Source organism: Mobula hypostoma, chromosome 9, assembly GCF_963921235.1.
Source record: "Mobula hypostoma chromosome 9, sMobHyp1.1, whole genome shotgun sequence".
Taxonomy (NCBI): Eukaryota; Metazoa; Chordata; class Chondrichthyes; order Myliobatiformes; family Myliobatidae; genus Mobula; species Mobula hypostoma.
This window is the reverse complement of record NC_086105.1, coordinates 54,730,411-54,745,114: the sequence shown is the minus strand read 5'-3', so window position 1 is coordinate 54,745,114 and position 14,704 is coordinate 54,730,411. Positions and strand designations below refer to the sequence as shown.

Sequence of the window (14,704 nt, the reverse complement as noted above, 5' to 3'; positions counted from 1 at the left end):
ATCTGAACGCGCCTCTTATAGACCAATTTCTCTATTGAATGTGGATTTTAAAATTCTCTGTAAGATTTTGGCTAATAGACTTGAGAATATCTTACCTACAGTTACTTCCAATGACCAAACTGGATTTATTAAAAATAGATATTCACATTTTAATATTCGAAGATTATTAAATATTATCCACTCTTCACCATCTAAAGAATCTGAATGTGTTGTTTCTCTTGATGCAGAGAAAGCTTTTGATAGGGTGGAGTGGTCTTACTTATTTGAGGTTTTGGAAAGATTTAATCTTGCCCCGGGATTTATTTCCTGGATCAAATTGATCCATCATGCTCCCATGGCTGCTGTTATCAAAAATTTCCCTATTTTAGATTACATAGGGGTACTCGACAGGGATGCCCTCTCAGCCTTTTATTATTTAATTTGGCCTTAGAACCCCTTGCTATTGCTCTTAGAGATTCTAAAACTGTTCAGGGTATTAAAAGAGGGGACAAAGTACACAAGGTTTTGTTATATGCAGATGACCTGTTAGTTTATATTTCAGATCCTAGGAAATCTATTCCTTCTATGTTATCTATATTTTCTGAATTTAGTAGTTTTTCTGGCTATAAATTAAATTTACATAAAAGTGAGTTACTTCCTATTAATAATTATTCGGATCCAAATCATCAAATACCTTTTAGTATTGCTAAAAATTACTTTACCCATCTTGGTATTAAAATTACTAAAAAATTTAAGGATCTCTATACATATAATTTTTTTCCATTAATTGGCTACTCCAAACAAATGCTTTCTAAATGGTCACCTATGACATTATCATTAATAGGTTGAATTAATGCTATTAAGATGATAGTTTTACCAAACTTTTTCCTAAAAAATTCTTCAACTGAATAGATTCTGTAATTTCATCTTACATTTGAAACAATAAAAATCCTAGATTGAGTAAATCCGTATTGCAGAAATTAAAAAAGGATGGCAGTATGGCTTTGCCTAACTTTAGAATGTACTATTGGGCAATTAATATTCAATATATTACTTTCTGGATTTACTAGTCAGATATACATGAATGTCCTGCATGGTTGGATCTAGAGGTAAACTTGGTGAAAGGTTTCTCTTTGGCCTCTTTACTGGGAGTTCCTCTTCCCTTTTTGTTTTCTAAAATTAGCAGACAGGAATTTAATCCCGTTATTAAACATACATTAAGAATTTGGTTCCAGTTTCGTAGATTTTTTGAGTTTAATAATTTTATTCTTTCTAGTAATATCTATCTCAATTTTTTTAAGCCATCAATTTTGGATAAGGCCTTTTTAATTTGGAAAACCAAGGGAATAATAACTTTTTCAGATTTGTTTTTAGGGGACTGTTTACTGTCTTTTTCTCAGTTAGCAGATAAATATGATTTATCTAATGTACACTTTTTTAGATATTTACAAATTAGGAATTTTTTACGTGGTTTGTTACCAAATTACCCTTCTGCTTATCCACCTAATATGACAGATGTTCTCTTTCACTTTAAACCATTTCAAAAAGGGTTGATAGCTATAATCTATAAACCGTTATTGAGTTTACGAATGATATCTAATAATAAAATTAAATGCGCTTGGGAATCGGAACTTCAAGAGTGATTTTTAGATATTCAATGGAGTAAAATTTTTTATTCGGTTAACAACTCATCTATTTGTGCCCGTCATTCCTTGATACAGTTCAAGGTAGTGCACCGGGTCCATATGTCAAAGGATAAACTAGCGCATATTTTCTCCAGTATTAATCCTATTTGTGACAGATGTAATACTGAACTGGCCACTTTAACTCATATATATTGGTCTTGTATAAAGCTAGATAACTTTTGGAGAGATGTTTTTAAAACACTATCAAGAGTTTTGGATTTGGATTTACAACCTCATTTGCTTACGGCAATTTTTAGGATTATCCCATCGGAAGCAGGAACTATTCCTGTTTCCGCTCAAAGTATGATAGCCTTTTCGACCTTACTGGCTAGGAGAGCCATTTTATTGAAGTGGAAGGATTCTAATCCACCTACGGTCTTTTATTGGCTCTCCTCCATTATGTCCTGTTTAAGTTTAGAGAAAATAAGAAGTCGGACATTTGATACATCCTTTAAATTTGAGCCAATATGGCGACCTTTTATCCAATACTTTCATTTAATTTGATTTATTACTCTTTCAATCTTTTTTTTGGTCGTATCCTCAAATGGACTGCCCAGACCCTTTTGTTTTGTTTGTTCTGTTTTTATATATAGTGTAGTGGTTTTTTTTCCTTTTCATTTAAAACCCAATGTTTTTTTTTCTTTCCTCCTTTTAAACTGGTAAGAGGAGAATTGTTATTTTCTTTTTTTTATTATATATTTTATACTAGTTTAACAATATCTATGATTTTGACAATGTCTATTTTAATCTTGGTTACATATATATATATATATATATTTGAACTAATTCTCCTTTTGATTATATTTATGTTTTTTTTTTAATCAGTAAAAAGATTAATAAAGAAAGAAAGAAATGACTCCTGTGGATAGGAGGGGAGTAAATGTGTCCAAAGGATTGAAAAAGAGAGGGAGAGAGGCAACTAGGATCAACTGAGCTGTTAAACTGAAGCAGTGGTGGGGAAGATGTTGGAATTTCAATGAAAGTATGTGTTATTGCTTAGAAAGTAACAGTCTGAGATAAGTGAATTTCTGAAAGGGAAAATCATGTTGATTAATCTGTTAGATATTTTCATGGATGCATCTGGCAGAGTAGATAGTCATAGTCAGAGTCATACTTTATTGATCCTGAGGGAAATTGATTTCCGTTACAGTTGCCCCAACCAAGAATAGAGTATAAATATATCAATACAAAACCATAAATAGTTAAATAGTAATATGTAAATTATGCCAGGAAATAAGTCCAGGACCAGTCTATTGGCTCAGGGTGTCTGACCCTCCAAGGGAGGAGTTGTAAAGTTTGATGGCCACAGGCAGGAATGACTTCCTATGACGCTCAGTGTTGCATCTCGGTGGAATGAGTCTCTGGCTGAATGTACTCCTGTGCCAAACAAGTACATTATGTAGTGGATGGGAGACATTGTCCAAGATGGCATGCAACTTGGACAGCATCCTCTTTTCAGACACCACCACACTTTAAGTTCCCGTTGAAGTGGTTTCCACTGTCTTTTAAGTTTATTCTAAATCTTTTTCTCTTCCTCGAATACTTTTCCATGCCAAACTGGTGAAGTGCAGAGAGGGAGATGAGGAGAAGCTGGCATTCCTGTTTTGTATACTTGCTTCCTCTCAGTGCTATTGTGTCACACAGAAGCACCAAGACGATATATTTCCTCCATCCTTTCCAGTCCTGATGAAGGGTCTCAGCCCAAAAGATGCATCCTTCTGAAAACCTTTAGGGTTTCAGAAAACCTTTGGTAAAGTTTCATGCGTGACGTTGGTGAGTAAGATTACAGCATATAGAATTGGGACAGAGAATTGATTCAAAGAAAACAAAGTGTGGGAGTAAAGCTCAGTAAGACAGGCTGTAGCTCATCACAGGAAGGATGTGGAGACTGGGGAGGGTACAGAAGAGGCTAACTAAGGTGTTGCCCGGATTTAAGGGCATGAGCTATAAGGAGAGTTTGGACAAACTTGGGTTGTTCTCCCTAGAGCATTTGAGACTGTGGGGAGACCTACGTGAGATTTTCTAAATCATAAGAGGTATAGATAGGGTAGACAGAATCTTTTCCCCAGAGCAGAGTTGTAAAACAGCAGGGGTTTGTGGGGGGGGGGGGAAGAGTTTAATAAAAGAGGCAGTTTTTTAATGCTGAGAGTGGTGGGTACCTGGAATGGGTTACCCAGGTAGTAGTGGAAGCAGGCAGTTTGGTGGATTTTAAGAGGCTTTTAGATAGACGTGAACATGAAGGGAATGAGGGTCTGGATGATTCACAGTTGAACATTTTGTATAAATTATTTCAAGATTGGTGCAATATTATGGCCAAATGGCCTGTCCAGACTACTGTTCTATGCTCAGTGGTTCACCACAGCAATCAGTGTTGGGTCTCAACCATAGTCAATCTTAAGCAATACACACAAAATACTGGAGGAACCCAGCCGGTCAGGCAGCACCTATGGGAAAGAATAAACAGTCGATGTTTTGGGCCAAGACCCTTCTTCAGGACTGAGAAAGAAGGGGGAAGATCCCAGAATAAAAAAGGTGGGAGAGGGGAAACAAGCTATTTGGAAGGTGATAGGTGAAACCAGGTGGGTGGGAAAGGTCAAGGGCTGGAGAAGAAAGAATCTGATAGGAGGGAACATAAGAAATAGGAGCAGGAGTGGGCCATCTGGTTTGTCAGGCCTGCTCCGCCATTCAATAAGATCATGGCTGATCTGGACATGGACTCATCTCCACCTGCCTGTCTTTCCCCATAACCCTTAATTCCCCTACTATGCAAAAGTCCATCCAACCTTGTTTTGAATATATTTACTGAGACAGCCTCCACTGCTTCATTGGGCAAAGAATTCCACAGATTCACCACTCTCTGGGAAAAGCAGTTCCTCCACATTTCCATCTTAAATCTACTCCCCTGAATCTTGAGGCAATGTCCCATGGTTCTAGTTTCACCTTTCCTACCTCCATCTTATATATCCCTTTCATAATTTTATATGTTTCTACAAGATCTCCTCTCATTCTTCTGAATTCCAGTGTGTACAGTTCCAGAGGACTCAATTTCTCCACATGGTCTAACCCCATCAAATCTGGAATCAAACTGGTGAGCCTCCTCTGCACTGCTCCAAAGCCAGTATATCCTTCCTCAAGTAAGGAGACCAGAACTGAACACAGTACTCCAGGTGTGGCCTCACCACTACCCTGTACAGTTGCAGTATAACCTCCCTGCTATTAAATTCAATCCCTCTGCACAAGCACTTCCAAGTCCCTCTGCACAGCAGCATGCTGCAATTTTTTTTACTATTTAAATAATAATCTGCTCTTTCACTTTTCCTCCCAAAGTGATGACCTGGCATTTACCAGCATTGTACTCCATCTGCCAGACTCTTGCCCACTTGCTTAACCTATCTATATCTCTCTGCAGACTCTCTGTATCTTCTGCACAATTTGCCTCGCCACTCAATTTAGTATCATCAGCAAACTTAGATACACTACACTTGGTCCCCTCTTCCAGATCATTAATGTATATCGTGAACAGTTGCAGGCCCAGCATCGATCCCTGCGGCACTTCTCTCACCACTGATTGCCAATCAGAATAACACCCACGTATCCCAACTTGCTGCTTTCTATTAGTTAACCCAACTTCTATCCATGCTAGTACATCACCCCAACTCTATGCATCTTTATCTTATGGATAAGTCTTTTATGTGACACCTTATCGAATGTCTTTTAGAAATCCAAGTAAATAACATCCGTCTCTTCCCCTCTATCCACTGCGCTCATTATATCCTCAAAGAACTTCAGAAAGTTTGTCAAATGGGACCTGCCTTTGCTGAACCCATGCTGCATCTGCCTGATGGATCCATTTCTTTCCAGGTGCCTCACTATTTCTTCTTAATGATAGTTTCAAGCATTTTCCCAACTACAGATGTTAAACTAACTGGCCTATAGTTACGTGCCTTTTGCCTACATCCTTTATAGAACAGTGGCATGACATTTGCTGTCTTCCAATCTGCCAGAACCTGCCCAGAGTCCAGAGAATTTTGGAAAATTATCACCAAAGTTGCTACTATAACTTCCACCATTTTTTTAGTGCTCTGGGATGCATTCCATCAGGACCAGGAGACTTATCTATCTTCAGGCTTACAAGTTTGCTCAGTACTACCTCTTTAGTGATAGTTATTGTATCGAGGTCCTTACCTCCCATCGCATTCTTAACATTTCTCTTTGGCATATTAGGCATGACCTCCACTATGAAAACCAATACAGAATAGTCATTCAAAGCCTCTGCCATTTCCTCATTACTCGATATCAATTCCCCCTTCTCGTCCTCCAAGTGACCTACGATTACTTTAGCCACTCTTTTCCACTTTACACAACTATAGAAACTTTTACTATCCATTTTTATATTTTGTGCTAGTTTATTTTCATTATCTTGCTTCCCTTTCTTTATTGCCCGCTTAGTGGTTCTTTGTTGCTTTTTAAATTTTTCCCAACCTTCCAGGTTCCCACCACTCTTGGCAACTTTGTATGCACAAGCTTTTAGTTTGGTGCCTTCTTTTATTTCCTTAGTTATGCAAGGCTGGTTCTCTCCACCCTTACTGTCCTTACATTTAACTGGAATCACCTTTTGTTGGGCACCGTGTAAAATCTCTTTGAAAGTCTTCCACTGTTTCTCAACTGTTCCACCATATAGCCAAAAGTGTTCCCAGTCTACACTAGCCAAATCCTCCCTCATCCTGTTGTAGTCTCCATTGTTTAGGCATAATACACTGGTTTTCGATTGAACTATTGCACCCTCCATTTGTATGAGAAACTCAATCATACTGTGATCACTCTTTCCAAGAGGATCCCTAACGACAAGATCACTAATTTTACCTGTCTCATTGCACAGGACCAGATCTAAGGTAGCACATTCCCTTCTAGGTTCAGTGACATGCTGTTCAAGAAAGCCATCATGGATGCATTCTATGAAGTCCTCCTCAAGACTGCCTCGACAAACTTGATTCACCCAGTCTATGTGCAAGTTAAAGTTCCCCATGATAACGCTGTTCCAATATTCAGATATTTCTCTTATTTCCTGTGCCACTGTAATGTTATTATTTGGTGGCCAATAGACAACTCCCACCAGCGATTTTTTTTCCCCTTAACTATTCCTAATCTTTACCCAGATGGATTCAACATACTGCTCCTTAGATCTTAGATTGTCTGTCTTTGACTATCGCCCTGATCTCATCTTTAGTAAAGAGCGCTACCCCACCTCCCTTACCTTCCTGCCTATCCTTCTGTATTACCTGATATCCTTGGATATTTAATTCCCAATCCTCTCCACCCTGCAACCACGTCTCTGTAAATCATACCCCTTTTTACTGATTTATGCCACAAGTTCACTGACCTTGTTTCGAATATGACGGGCATTCAAATAAAGTGCCCTTACACTCATTGTGCTTTCAAAATCCTATAATCTTTTGCTCTTTTCCACTTGATTTTTCTACACTCCACTCTTACTTTTCTCTTTTGCTTTTTCTTTAACTTTATCCACACTTCTCTTTTTTACTTTATCCATACTTCTTCAATCTGTTGAAGCCACCTGTCTACTATTTAGTTTAAAGCCCTATCCATAGCCCTAGTTATGCAATTCGCTAGGATCCAGGTCCCACATAGTTCAGGTGGAGCCCGTCCCATTGGTGCAGCTCCCTCTTTCCCCAATACTGGTGCCAATTTTCCATGAATTCAAACCCACTTCTCCCACACCAATCCTTGAGCCGCACATTTAACTCTCTAATCTTCTTGACCCTATGCCAATTTGTGCGTGGTTCAGGTAGTAATCCAGACATTACCACATTTTTGTTTCTACTTTTTAATATAGTCCATAGCTGCTTAAATTCCCTCAGCAAAACTTCTTTCCTCATTCTGCTTATGTTGTTGGTACACAACAACTGGATCTTTCTCCTCCCCCTGCAAATTTCTCTGCAGGTCAGTTAAGATGTCCCAAGCCCAGGCACCAGGCAGGCAACACAGCCTTCGGGACACTCTATCCTCGTTACAGAGAACTCTCTCTATTATTCTGATTATACTATCCCCAAATACCACTATTTCTCTTTCTTCCCCCCTCTTGAAAGGATCCCTGAACTACTGTGCCACAGTAAGGTTGCTTATCCTTCCTAAGTCCCCACTCTAATCCACACAGGGAACAAGAATCTCAGACCTGTTGGACAAGCTCAAGGGCGGAGGCTCCTCCAGTACTGTCTCTTGGATCCCACTACCTGCCTCATTTGCAGTCACACCCTCTTGTCCCTGACCACAGACCGAATTTGAGGAGAGTGAACCACAGGAGAAAGGGACCCAAGGGGAATTCAATCTTGACTGATGGGACCAATGTAACATTATTAGTTTACTAGTAACACAAGTCTCAGTGAGGATGTGGGTTGTGATGTTAATGCAAAGTTTGAAATGAATACATGGATTTCCTGGGTGATGAAGACCTGACTGATGAATATCTGACTTTACACAAATTCTCCCATATACTTAAAGACTTTTCTAAGCTAGTAATAATAGTAGAAAAGTTAAGTGAAAAAGGGTTTTTCCTTTTGGAGCAATGGAGGAGGAGAAACGACGATACAGGTGTATAAGATTATGAGAGGCATAGATAGGGTGAAGAACCTATCTTTTTCGCAGGCCAGCAATGGCTAATAACAGAGGGCATCCATTTACTAGAGGTTTCAGAGGTAGTTTTTTTTTTAAAACATAGAGTGCTAAGTACTTGGAATGCATTAGAACATAGAACATAGATATCTACAGCACATTACAGGCCCTTCGGCCCACAATGTTGTGCCGACCATGTAACCTACTCAAGAAACAGCCTCGAATTTCCCTACCACATAGCCCTCTATTTTTCTAAGCTCCATGTACTTATCTAAGAGTCTCTTAAAAGACCCTATTGTATCTGCTTTTACCACTGTCATTGGCAGTGCATTCCATGCACCCACTATTCTGTGTGAAAAATTGTACCCACTTCGAAGCACCTTAAAAATATGACTTGTATTAGCCATTTCAGCCCTGGAAAAAAGCCTCTGGCTATCTACACAATCAATGCCTCTCATCACCTTATACACCTTTATCAGGGCATCTCTCATCCTCTGTCGCTTCAAGGAGAAAAGGCCAAGTTCGCTCAACCTATTCTCATAAGGCGTGCTCTCCAATCCAGGTAACATCCTTGTAAATCTCCTCTGCACTCGTTCTATAGTATCCACATCCTTCCTGCGCATTGCTGCGGGTGGTGGTATATTAATCTAAATCACTGATATGCAGCATAAAAAGAAGTGGTCCCAACACCGACCCCTGTGGAACACCAGGAGTCATAGCAGCCAACCAGAAAAGCATCCTCTAATTCCCACTTGCTGCCTCTTACCAATCAGCCAATGCTCTAACCATGATAGTAACTTTCCTGCAATATCATGGGCTCTTAACTTGGTAAGCAGTCTCAGGTGTGGCAACTTGTCAAAGGCCTTCTGGAAATCCAAATATACAATATCCACTGCTTCCCCTCTATCTATCCTACTTGTAATCTCCTCAAAGAATTCCAACACGTTTGTCAGGCAGAATTTTTCCTTAAGGAAACCATGCTGACTTTTATCTATCTTGTCCTGTGTCACCAAGAACTCCATAAACTTACCCTTAACAATTGGCTGCAACATCTTCTCAACCACTGAGGTCAGGCTAACCAGTCTATAATTTCCTTTCTGCTGCCTCCCTCCTTTCCTGAAGAGTGGAGCGACATTCGCAATTTTTCAGTCCTCTGGAACCACCATGAAAGAGTCCAATGATTCTTGAAAGATCATTTCTAATGCCTCCACAAACCTTACTGCTACCTCTTTCAGAACTTTTGGGTGCAGTTCACCCGGTCCGGGTGACTTATATCACATTTTTCTAATGATTTAATGCCATTCTTTAACAGCAGAGAGACACTACCCCCTGTGCCTACCTTCCTATCCCTCCGACACAATGTGTAACCTTGGACATTCAGCTCCCATCTACAACTATCCTTCAGTCATGATTCAGTGATGACCACAACATCATACTCAACAATCTGTATAAGTGCAACAAGATCATTCACCTTATTTCTTATACTCATGCACTGAGATATAATACTTTGACTACTGTATTTGCTACCCTTTTTAATTTTGCATCCCTAGTGCACTGATACTCACCCTGCTGGCTGCAATTTTGTCCTATCATCTGCCTGCCCTTCCTGACAGCTGGATTGCATGCTAACTTTGCTTTCTTACCATCCATTCTGTTGAGCCCCTTCACTCCAGTTCCCATCCCCTGCCAAATTAGTTTAAACAACTCTAACAAACCTGCCTGCGAGAGCATTGTCTCAATCAGGTTCAGGTACAACCCGTCCCTTTTGTACACGTCATACCTCTCTCAGAAGAGATACAAATGATCCACAAAACTGAAGTCCTGCCCCCTGTACCAGCTTCTCACCCAGGCTTTTAACTGCCAAATAATTCTGTTTCTACCCTCACTGGCGTGTGGCACAGGTAACAATCTAGAAATTACTACCCTGGAGGTCCTGCCTCTCAGCTTTCTGCCTAGCTCTCTAAATTCTCTCTTCCGGACCTCTTTGCTTTTCCTTCCTATGTCGTTGGTACCAATATGTACCAAGACATCCGGCTGCACCACCTCTGCCTCCAAAATGCTGTGAACGTGATCCGAGACATCCCTGACCATGGCACCTGGAAGGCAATATACCATCTGGATATCCTATTCACATCCACAGAATCTCCTGGCTGTTCCGCTGATGATAGAGTCCCCTTTCACTATGCCTCCCCTCTTCTACTCTTCTATCCCTTTCCCTTCGGCACCACAGACCCGTACCTGGTCTCCGTGGCATTTCCCTGGGAGGTCATCCCCCACAACAGTATCCAAAATGGTATATTTATTATTGAGAGACTCTTTGATGGGCACGTGGATGAAAGAAAGCTGGAGGGCTTTGAGCTGTGTTGGAGGGAAGTGTTAGATTGATCATGGAGTAGGTTAAAAGGTCAATAAAACTTTATGGGCCAAAGGGTGTTGTACTGTCCTATGTTCTCCGCTAATTCAGTATGTATTTCATTAGTTAAATAATGGGTAGTGTTAGGGTAATTATTTGATGAAATGGAAGCTTATCGTAAGTGTATGCTGACATGATACATACAGTAATTTTGGAGAATGGAACTTCTGACTAATGGACTTCAGGACTTACTGCTTGTGTAGGCAAACTGGGTGAGTGGGTAACAAGTTGGTAGATGGGGCACAATGGGGACAAGGGTGTGGGATCCACTTTAGTAGAGAAAGCAGATATGGAGACAGAAGAGAATGCAAATGCTAGAATCTGGAGCAACACACAACCTGTTAGAGGAACTCAGCAGTCCAAGCAGCAACAATGAGAGGAAAAGTTCTGCTTATATTTCAAGTCAAAACTGTGCATAAGGACTGAGTGTAGGGAGGTATGATAGCTGGTGTAAAGAGGAGAAGGGGAGTGGTGAGAGAAAGGAGTCCAAGGTGACTGGTTGAGTGAGGAGGGGTGTAAAATGACAGGTGGGTAGGGCCAGGTTGGGGAGGTGAGGGGTGTAGAGTTGGGAGACAGTGGCAGATAGATGATAGATGAAGGCAGACAAAGGGTAAGAGATCAAAAAGGGTAAAGGAAGTAAAAACATGGAGCAAGGTTGGCAGAGGGGAGTGTGAAGATAAGAAGCAGCTGCTTGTGTGAGGGAAGCAGGAATGCATATCTGTTCCACAGATGGACTCCGGTACAAAAAAGAGGTGAGAATGGAAAACATTAGGGGAGAGGAGAATGGCAGTTGGAACCAGGTGGGGTTACCTATGAGTTAACTGTGCATGTATCATAGGTGGATAGAACCAGATGGGGAGGGAGATGTAGATGGGTGAAGGGAGATGGGGGGTGATATTTAAGGGGAATGGGACAAAAATGGCTATAGGAGGATTAGAGGGGGTGGGGTGGGGGAAGGGTGAGGGGAAAGCGAAAAAAAGGGATTATCTAAACTTGGAAAACTCAATGTACTTGCTATTTTGTTGTATCCTCTTCAGGCACCAATATGGTGTGGAGTCTACTTGCACCACAAGGATTCACCTGTGACCTGCTGATAAGCATTTGTTTATGCCAATGACAGCATTTGCCACTCCAAACAAATGTGCCGAAGAGTATTCTCAGCAGTTTCCTTCCTCGTGGACCAGATCAGTCACTCAAATAAACACTTCCTTATGATTACGTCGCACAGAATTTATCTTGTAATCATAATTCACTAAACTTCATCCCAGATATGCTAGACTCAGAAAGTGATTAAAGATTGCTGCAAGGCAGTTCAGCTGAAATTGTAAGATTATCTTGGCTGTGTGTGTAATTCAAGAGAGACATAGAAAAGCAACAGGTCCTACAGTTCAGCAAGTCTGTACTGTCCATTAACCATCCATTTACACTCCATGATCAGTAATGCCCTGTTTTTCATTCTCCCTACATTCCCATCAACCCTGCTCAGATCCTGCCTCTCACCTACACACTGGAGACATGCTGATTAATTGCAAAATGTATCCATAGCACCTGCATCTTGAGGTGGAGCAATATGTTTGGCGCCGGAGGTGGTATTCTCCTCTGATACTGTGAATACTGTTTCCCCTCATCCCCACATGTTAGAGTGAATATTGGATAATTTCAGCTACTACAATTACACAGAAAAATTGGAGAAGCTGAGATGATTTTCAGACTAAAGAAGTGATTTGGGAGAAGTGTGCACAATCCACAGTGCTCAGGACCAAGTGAATAAAGAGGAACGGTTTCCATGAACAGAAGAGCCAAGGACCAGGTATGAGGTGATTTGCAAAAGAACACAAAGAGAAACCAGTGATGCTGATCTACACCTTGCTGTCTGAAAGGGTGGCAGAAGTACATTTAATCCTGTATTTCAGTGCACTTACATTATAACATTCACCCAACTCAATTATTTCTCTCACATTGTCCCTGGGTACTAACTCATTGCACCTACCTCCTCTTCTCAATCTATTGTAGTCTGAGTATATTTCCTCTCAAAAGTATGCTCTAGTGCTTTCATTGTCTACTGCAACCTTACTACCATAGATTCTAATCCTTTGACTGGTTCCTTTTTTGCCAGCTCTGACCTCCCGGCCATCTGTTCTGTCCCTCTATTCTTTTGTAGTGTCTCTCACTGTGTCTGCCCACTTTCGCATTGTTTCAACGCTTTTCCCATGGGCATTAACCCTTTGTTCATGTTTCCAATTCCCTCTGTATGCATCCTATGATGATACCATATCAAGAAAGTTTCTAACTGGCTTCCTCATCACTGTAGGAAAACACCAGATATCCCATTACCCCAGACATACCTTGAATGAGTAGTTTTGCACAGATGATGCAGGGGTACCTAGACAAGTAGACTGTACATCCCTGCAGAGACCTTGGAGAGGATAGGAGCACCTGCTCCACAGCATGAAGCCCATTCCTGGAGCACTCAATGGTAAGTATACGATTGCTTTCTGTGGTGTTCAGGATAGCAATCCCTGTTTTCGAAAACTGAAATTAAAACAAGAGTTGAGAGGATTTATCGTCTTCAGCTGAGCTTTATTTACATCTTCTTCTTAAGAATATAAGGAGGTTGTTTTTAGCCCATCTGGTCTAGGCATGTACACACTAAAAGCCAAGCCATAGAAGGCTATGGAAATTTGGCATGCCCCCATTGACCTGCACCAACTTTTACAGAAAGAGCATAGAAAGTATCCTGTCTGAATGCATCATAGCTTGGTACAGCAACTGCCCTGCCTATGGTTGCAAGAGTTATGGACACAGCTCAGCACATCATGGAAATCAGCCTACCCTCAATGGACTCTATCTGCACTTTCTGATGCCTTGGGAAAGCAGCCAACATAATCAAAACCCCTTCCTTGCAGATATTCTCACTTTTCCCACCCCTCTCATCAAGCAGAAGATACAAAAACCTGAGAACACAAACAACTAGACTCAAGCAAAGTTATAATCCCAGTGTTATAAGCTCTTGAATAGACCTGTAATGATAATGATGACCTTTTGATTTCTCTTCACGACCCTCGCACCTTATTACGGGTCTGCAATGCATTTTCTTTGTAACAACCTGAAATGAATCTGCCTGGATGGTAAGCAAAATGTTTTACTCTACCTCACTCCATGTGACAAAAATAAACCAATTACCATTTGGTTTATCCTGGCTCACAGAATGATCTTATTCCTAACTCCACCCCTTTAACTGTCACTTTGGAACTCAAGAGTCAGCGCAGGACCTTCATTCTGTACTGACTAGCAGGAGGGGACATAGGACAGCTGTATTGTCCCAGGGCAGGTCTCAGTACAGGTGATCTGTGGTATAAAGGAGGGGTGGGGGAGTCTTGTTGCTTGAAAAAGGTCCATATCATCATTTTCTATAACTTGAGGCCACACCATTTGGGCATGCATCATGACTTGTGAGTTGAAAACAAATTATTTTATGTTAATTTATTTACTTCTGTGCACAAAGATTCTGTAAAAATAAATTTTATTCCATACGTCAAGTTTGTGAATTCTATAAGGGCAGATTTCTGCGACCTGAATTGTGGTGATGCGACGATGGGGCCTGTATAATGAACCTTGAGGTCTGCCCAGATCTGAGTGTTTGACAATGTAGGGAGAGTTTTGCTCTGAGTCTGAACTGTTGCCAGATAACTTGTAGCAGAGTTCTATCTCAGAGCCCTACCGGTAGTGCTCACCAGCCTTGGCCCACCATAGACCCAGGACTTAAGAACATTGTTGGATTGAGTATGTGTCTTGATCCAAGATAATATCTAGCTGTGGACCTGGTGCCCTGTACTGGAGTGGCAATGGGTGGTAGTGGATCAGAACAGAAACAGGCCCTTCATCCTCTTTAGTCAATGCCGGCCTGGTATTCTGCCTAGTCTCATCTACCTGCACAAAGACCATAGCCCTCCAAGCCTCCCTCATCCATGTACCTACCCAAACTTCTCTAATGTTA

The 14,704-nt window shown here is 40.9% G+C and overlaps 1 protein-coding gene across 3 annotated transcripts in view; it reads right to left on the bottom strand.

The window, feature by feature from the left end:
- LOC134351730 (cytidine and dCMP deaminase domain-containing protein 1-like) overlaps positions 1-14,704 on the bottom strand; it is a 121,451-nt gene that overhangs the window by 27,655 nt on the left and 79,092 nt on the right. For all 3 annotated transcript variants that reach the window (XM_063058314.1, XM_063058316.1, XM_063058315.1), the window contains exon 17: positions 13,053-13,239. In XM_063058314.1, coding sequence (XP_062914384.1) covers positions 13,053-13,239 — 187 coding nt within the window. The remainder of the gene's footprint in view (positions 1-13,052; positions 13,240-14,704) is intronic.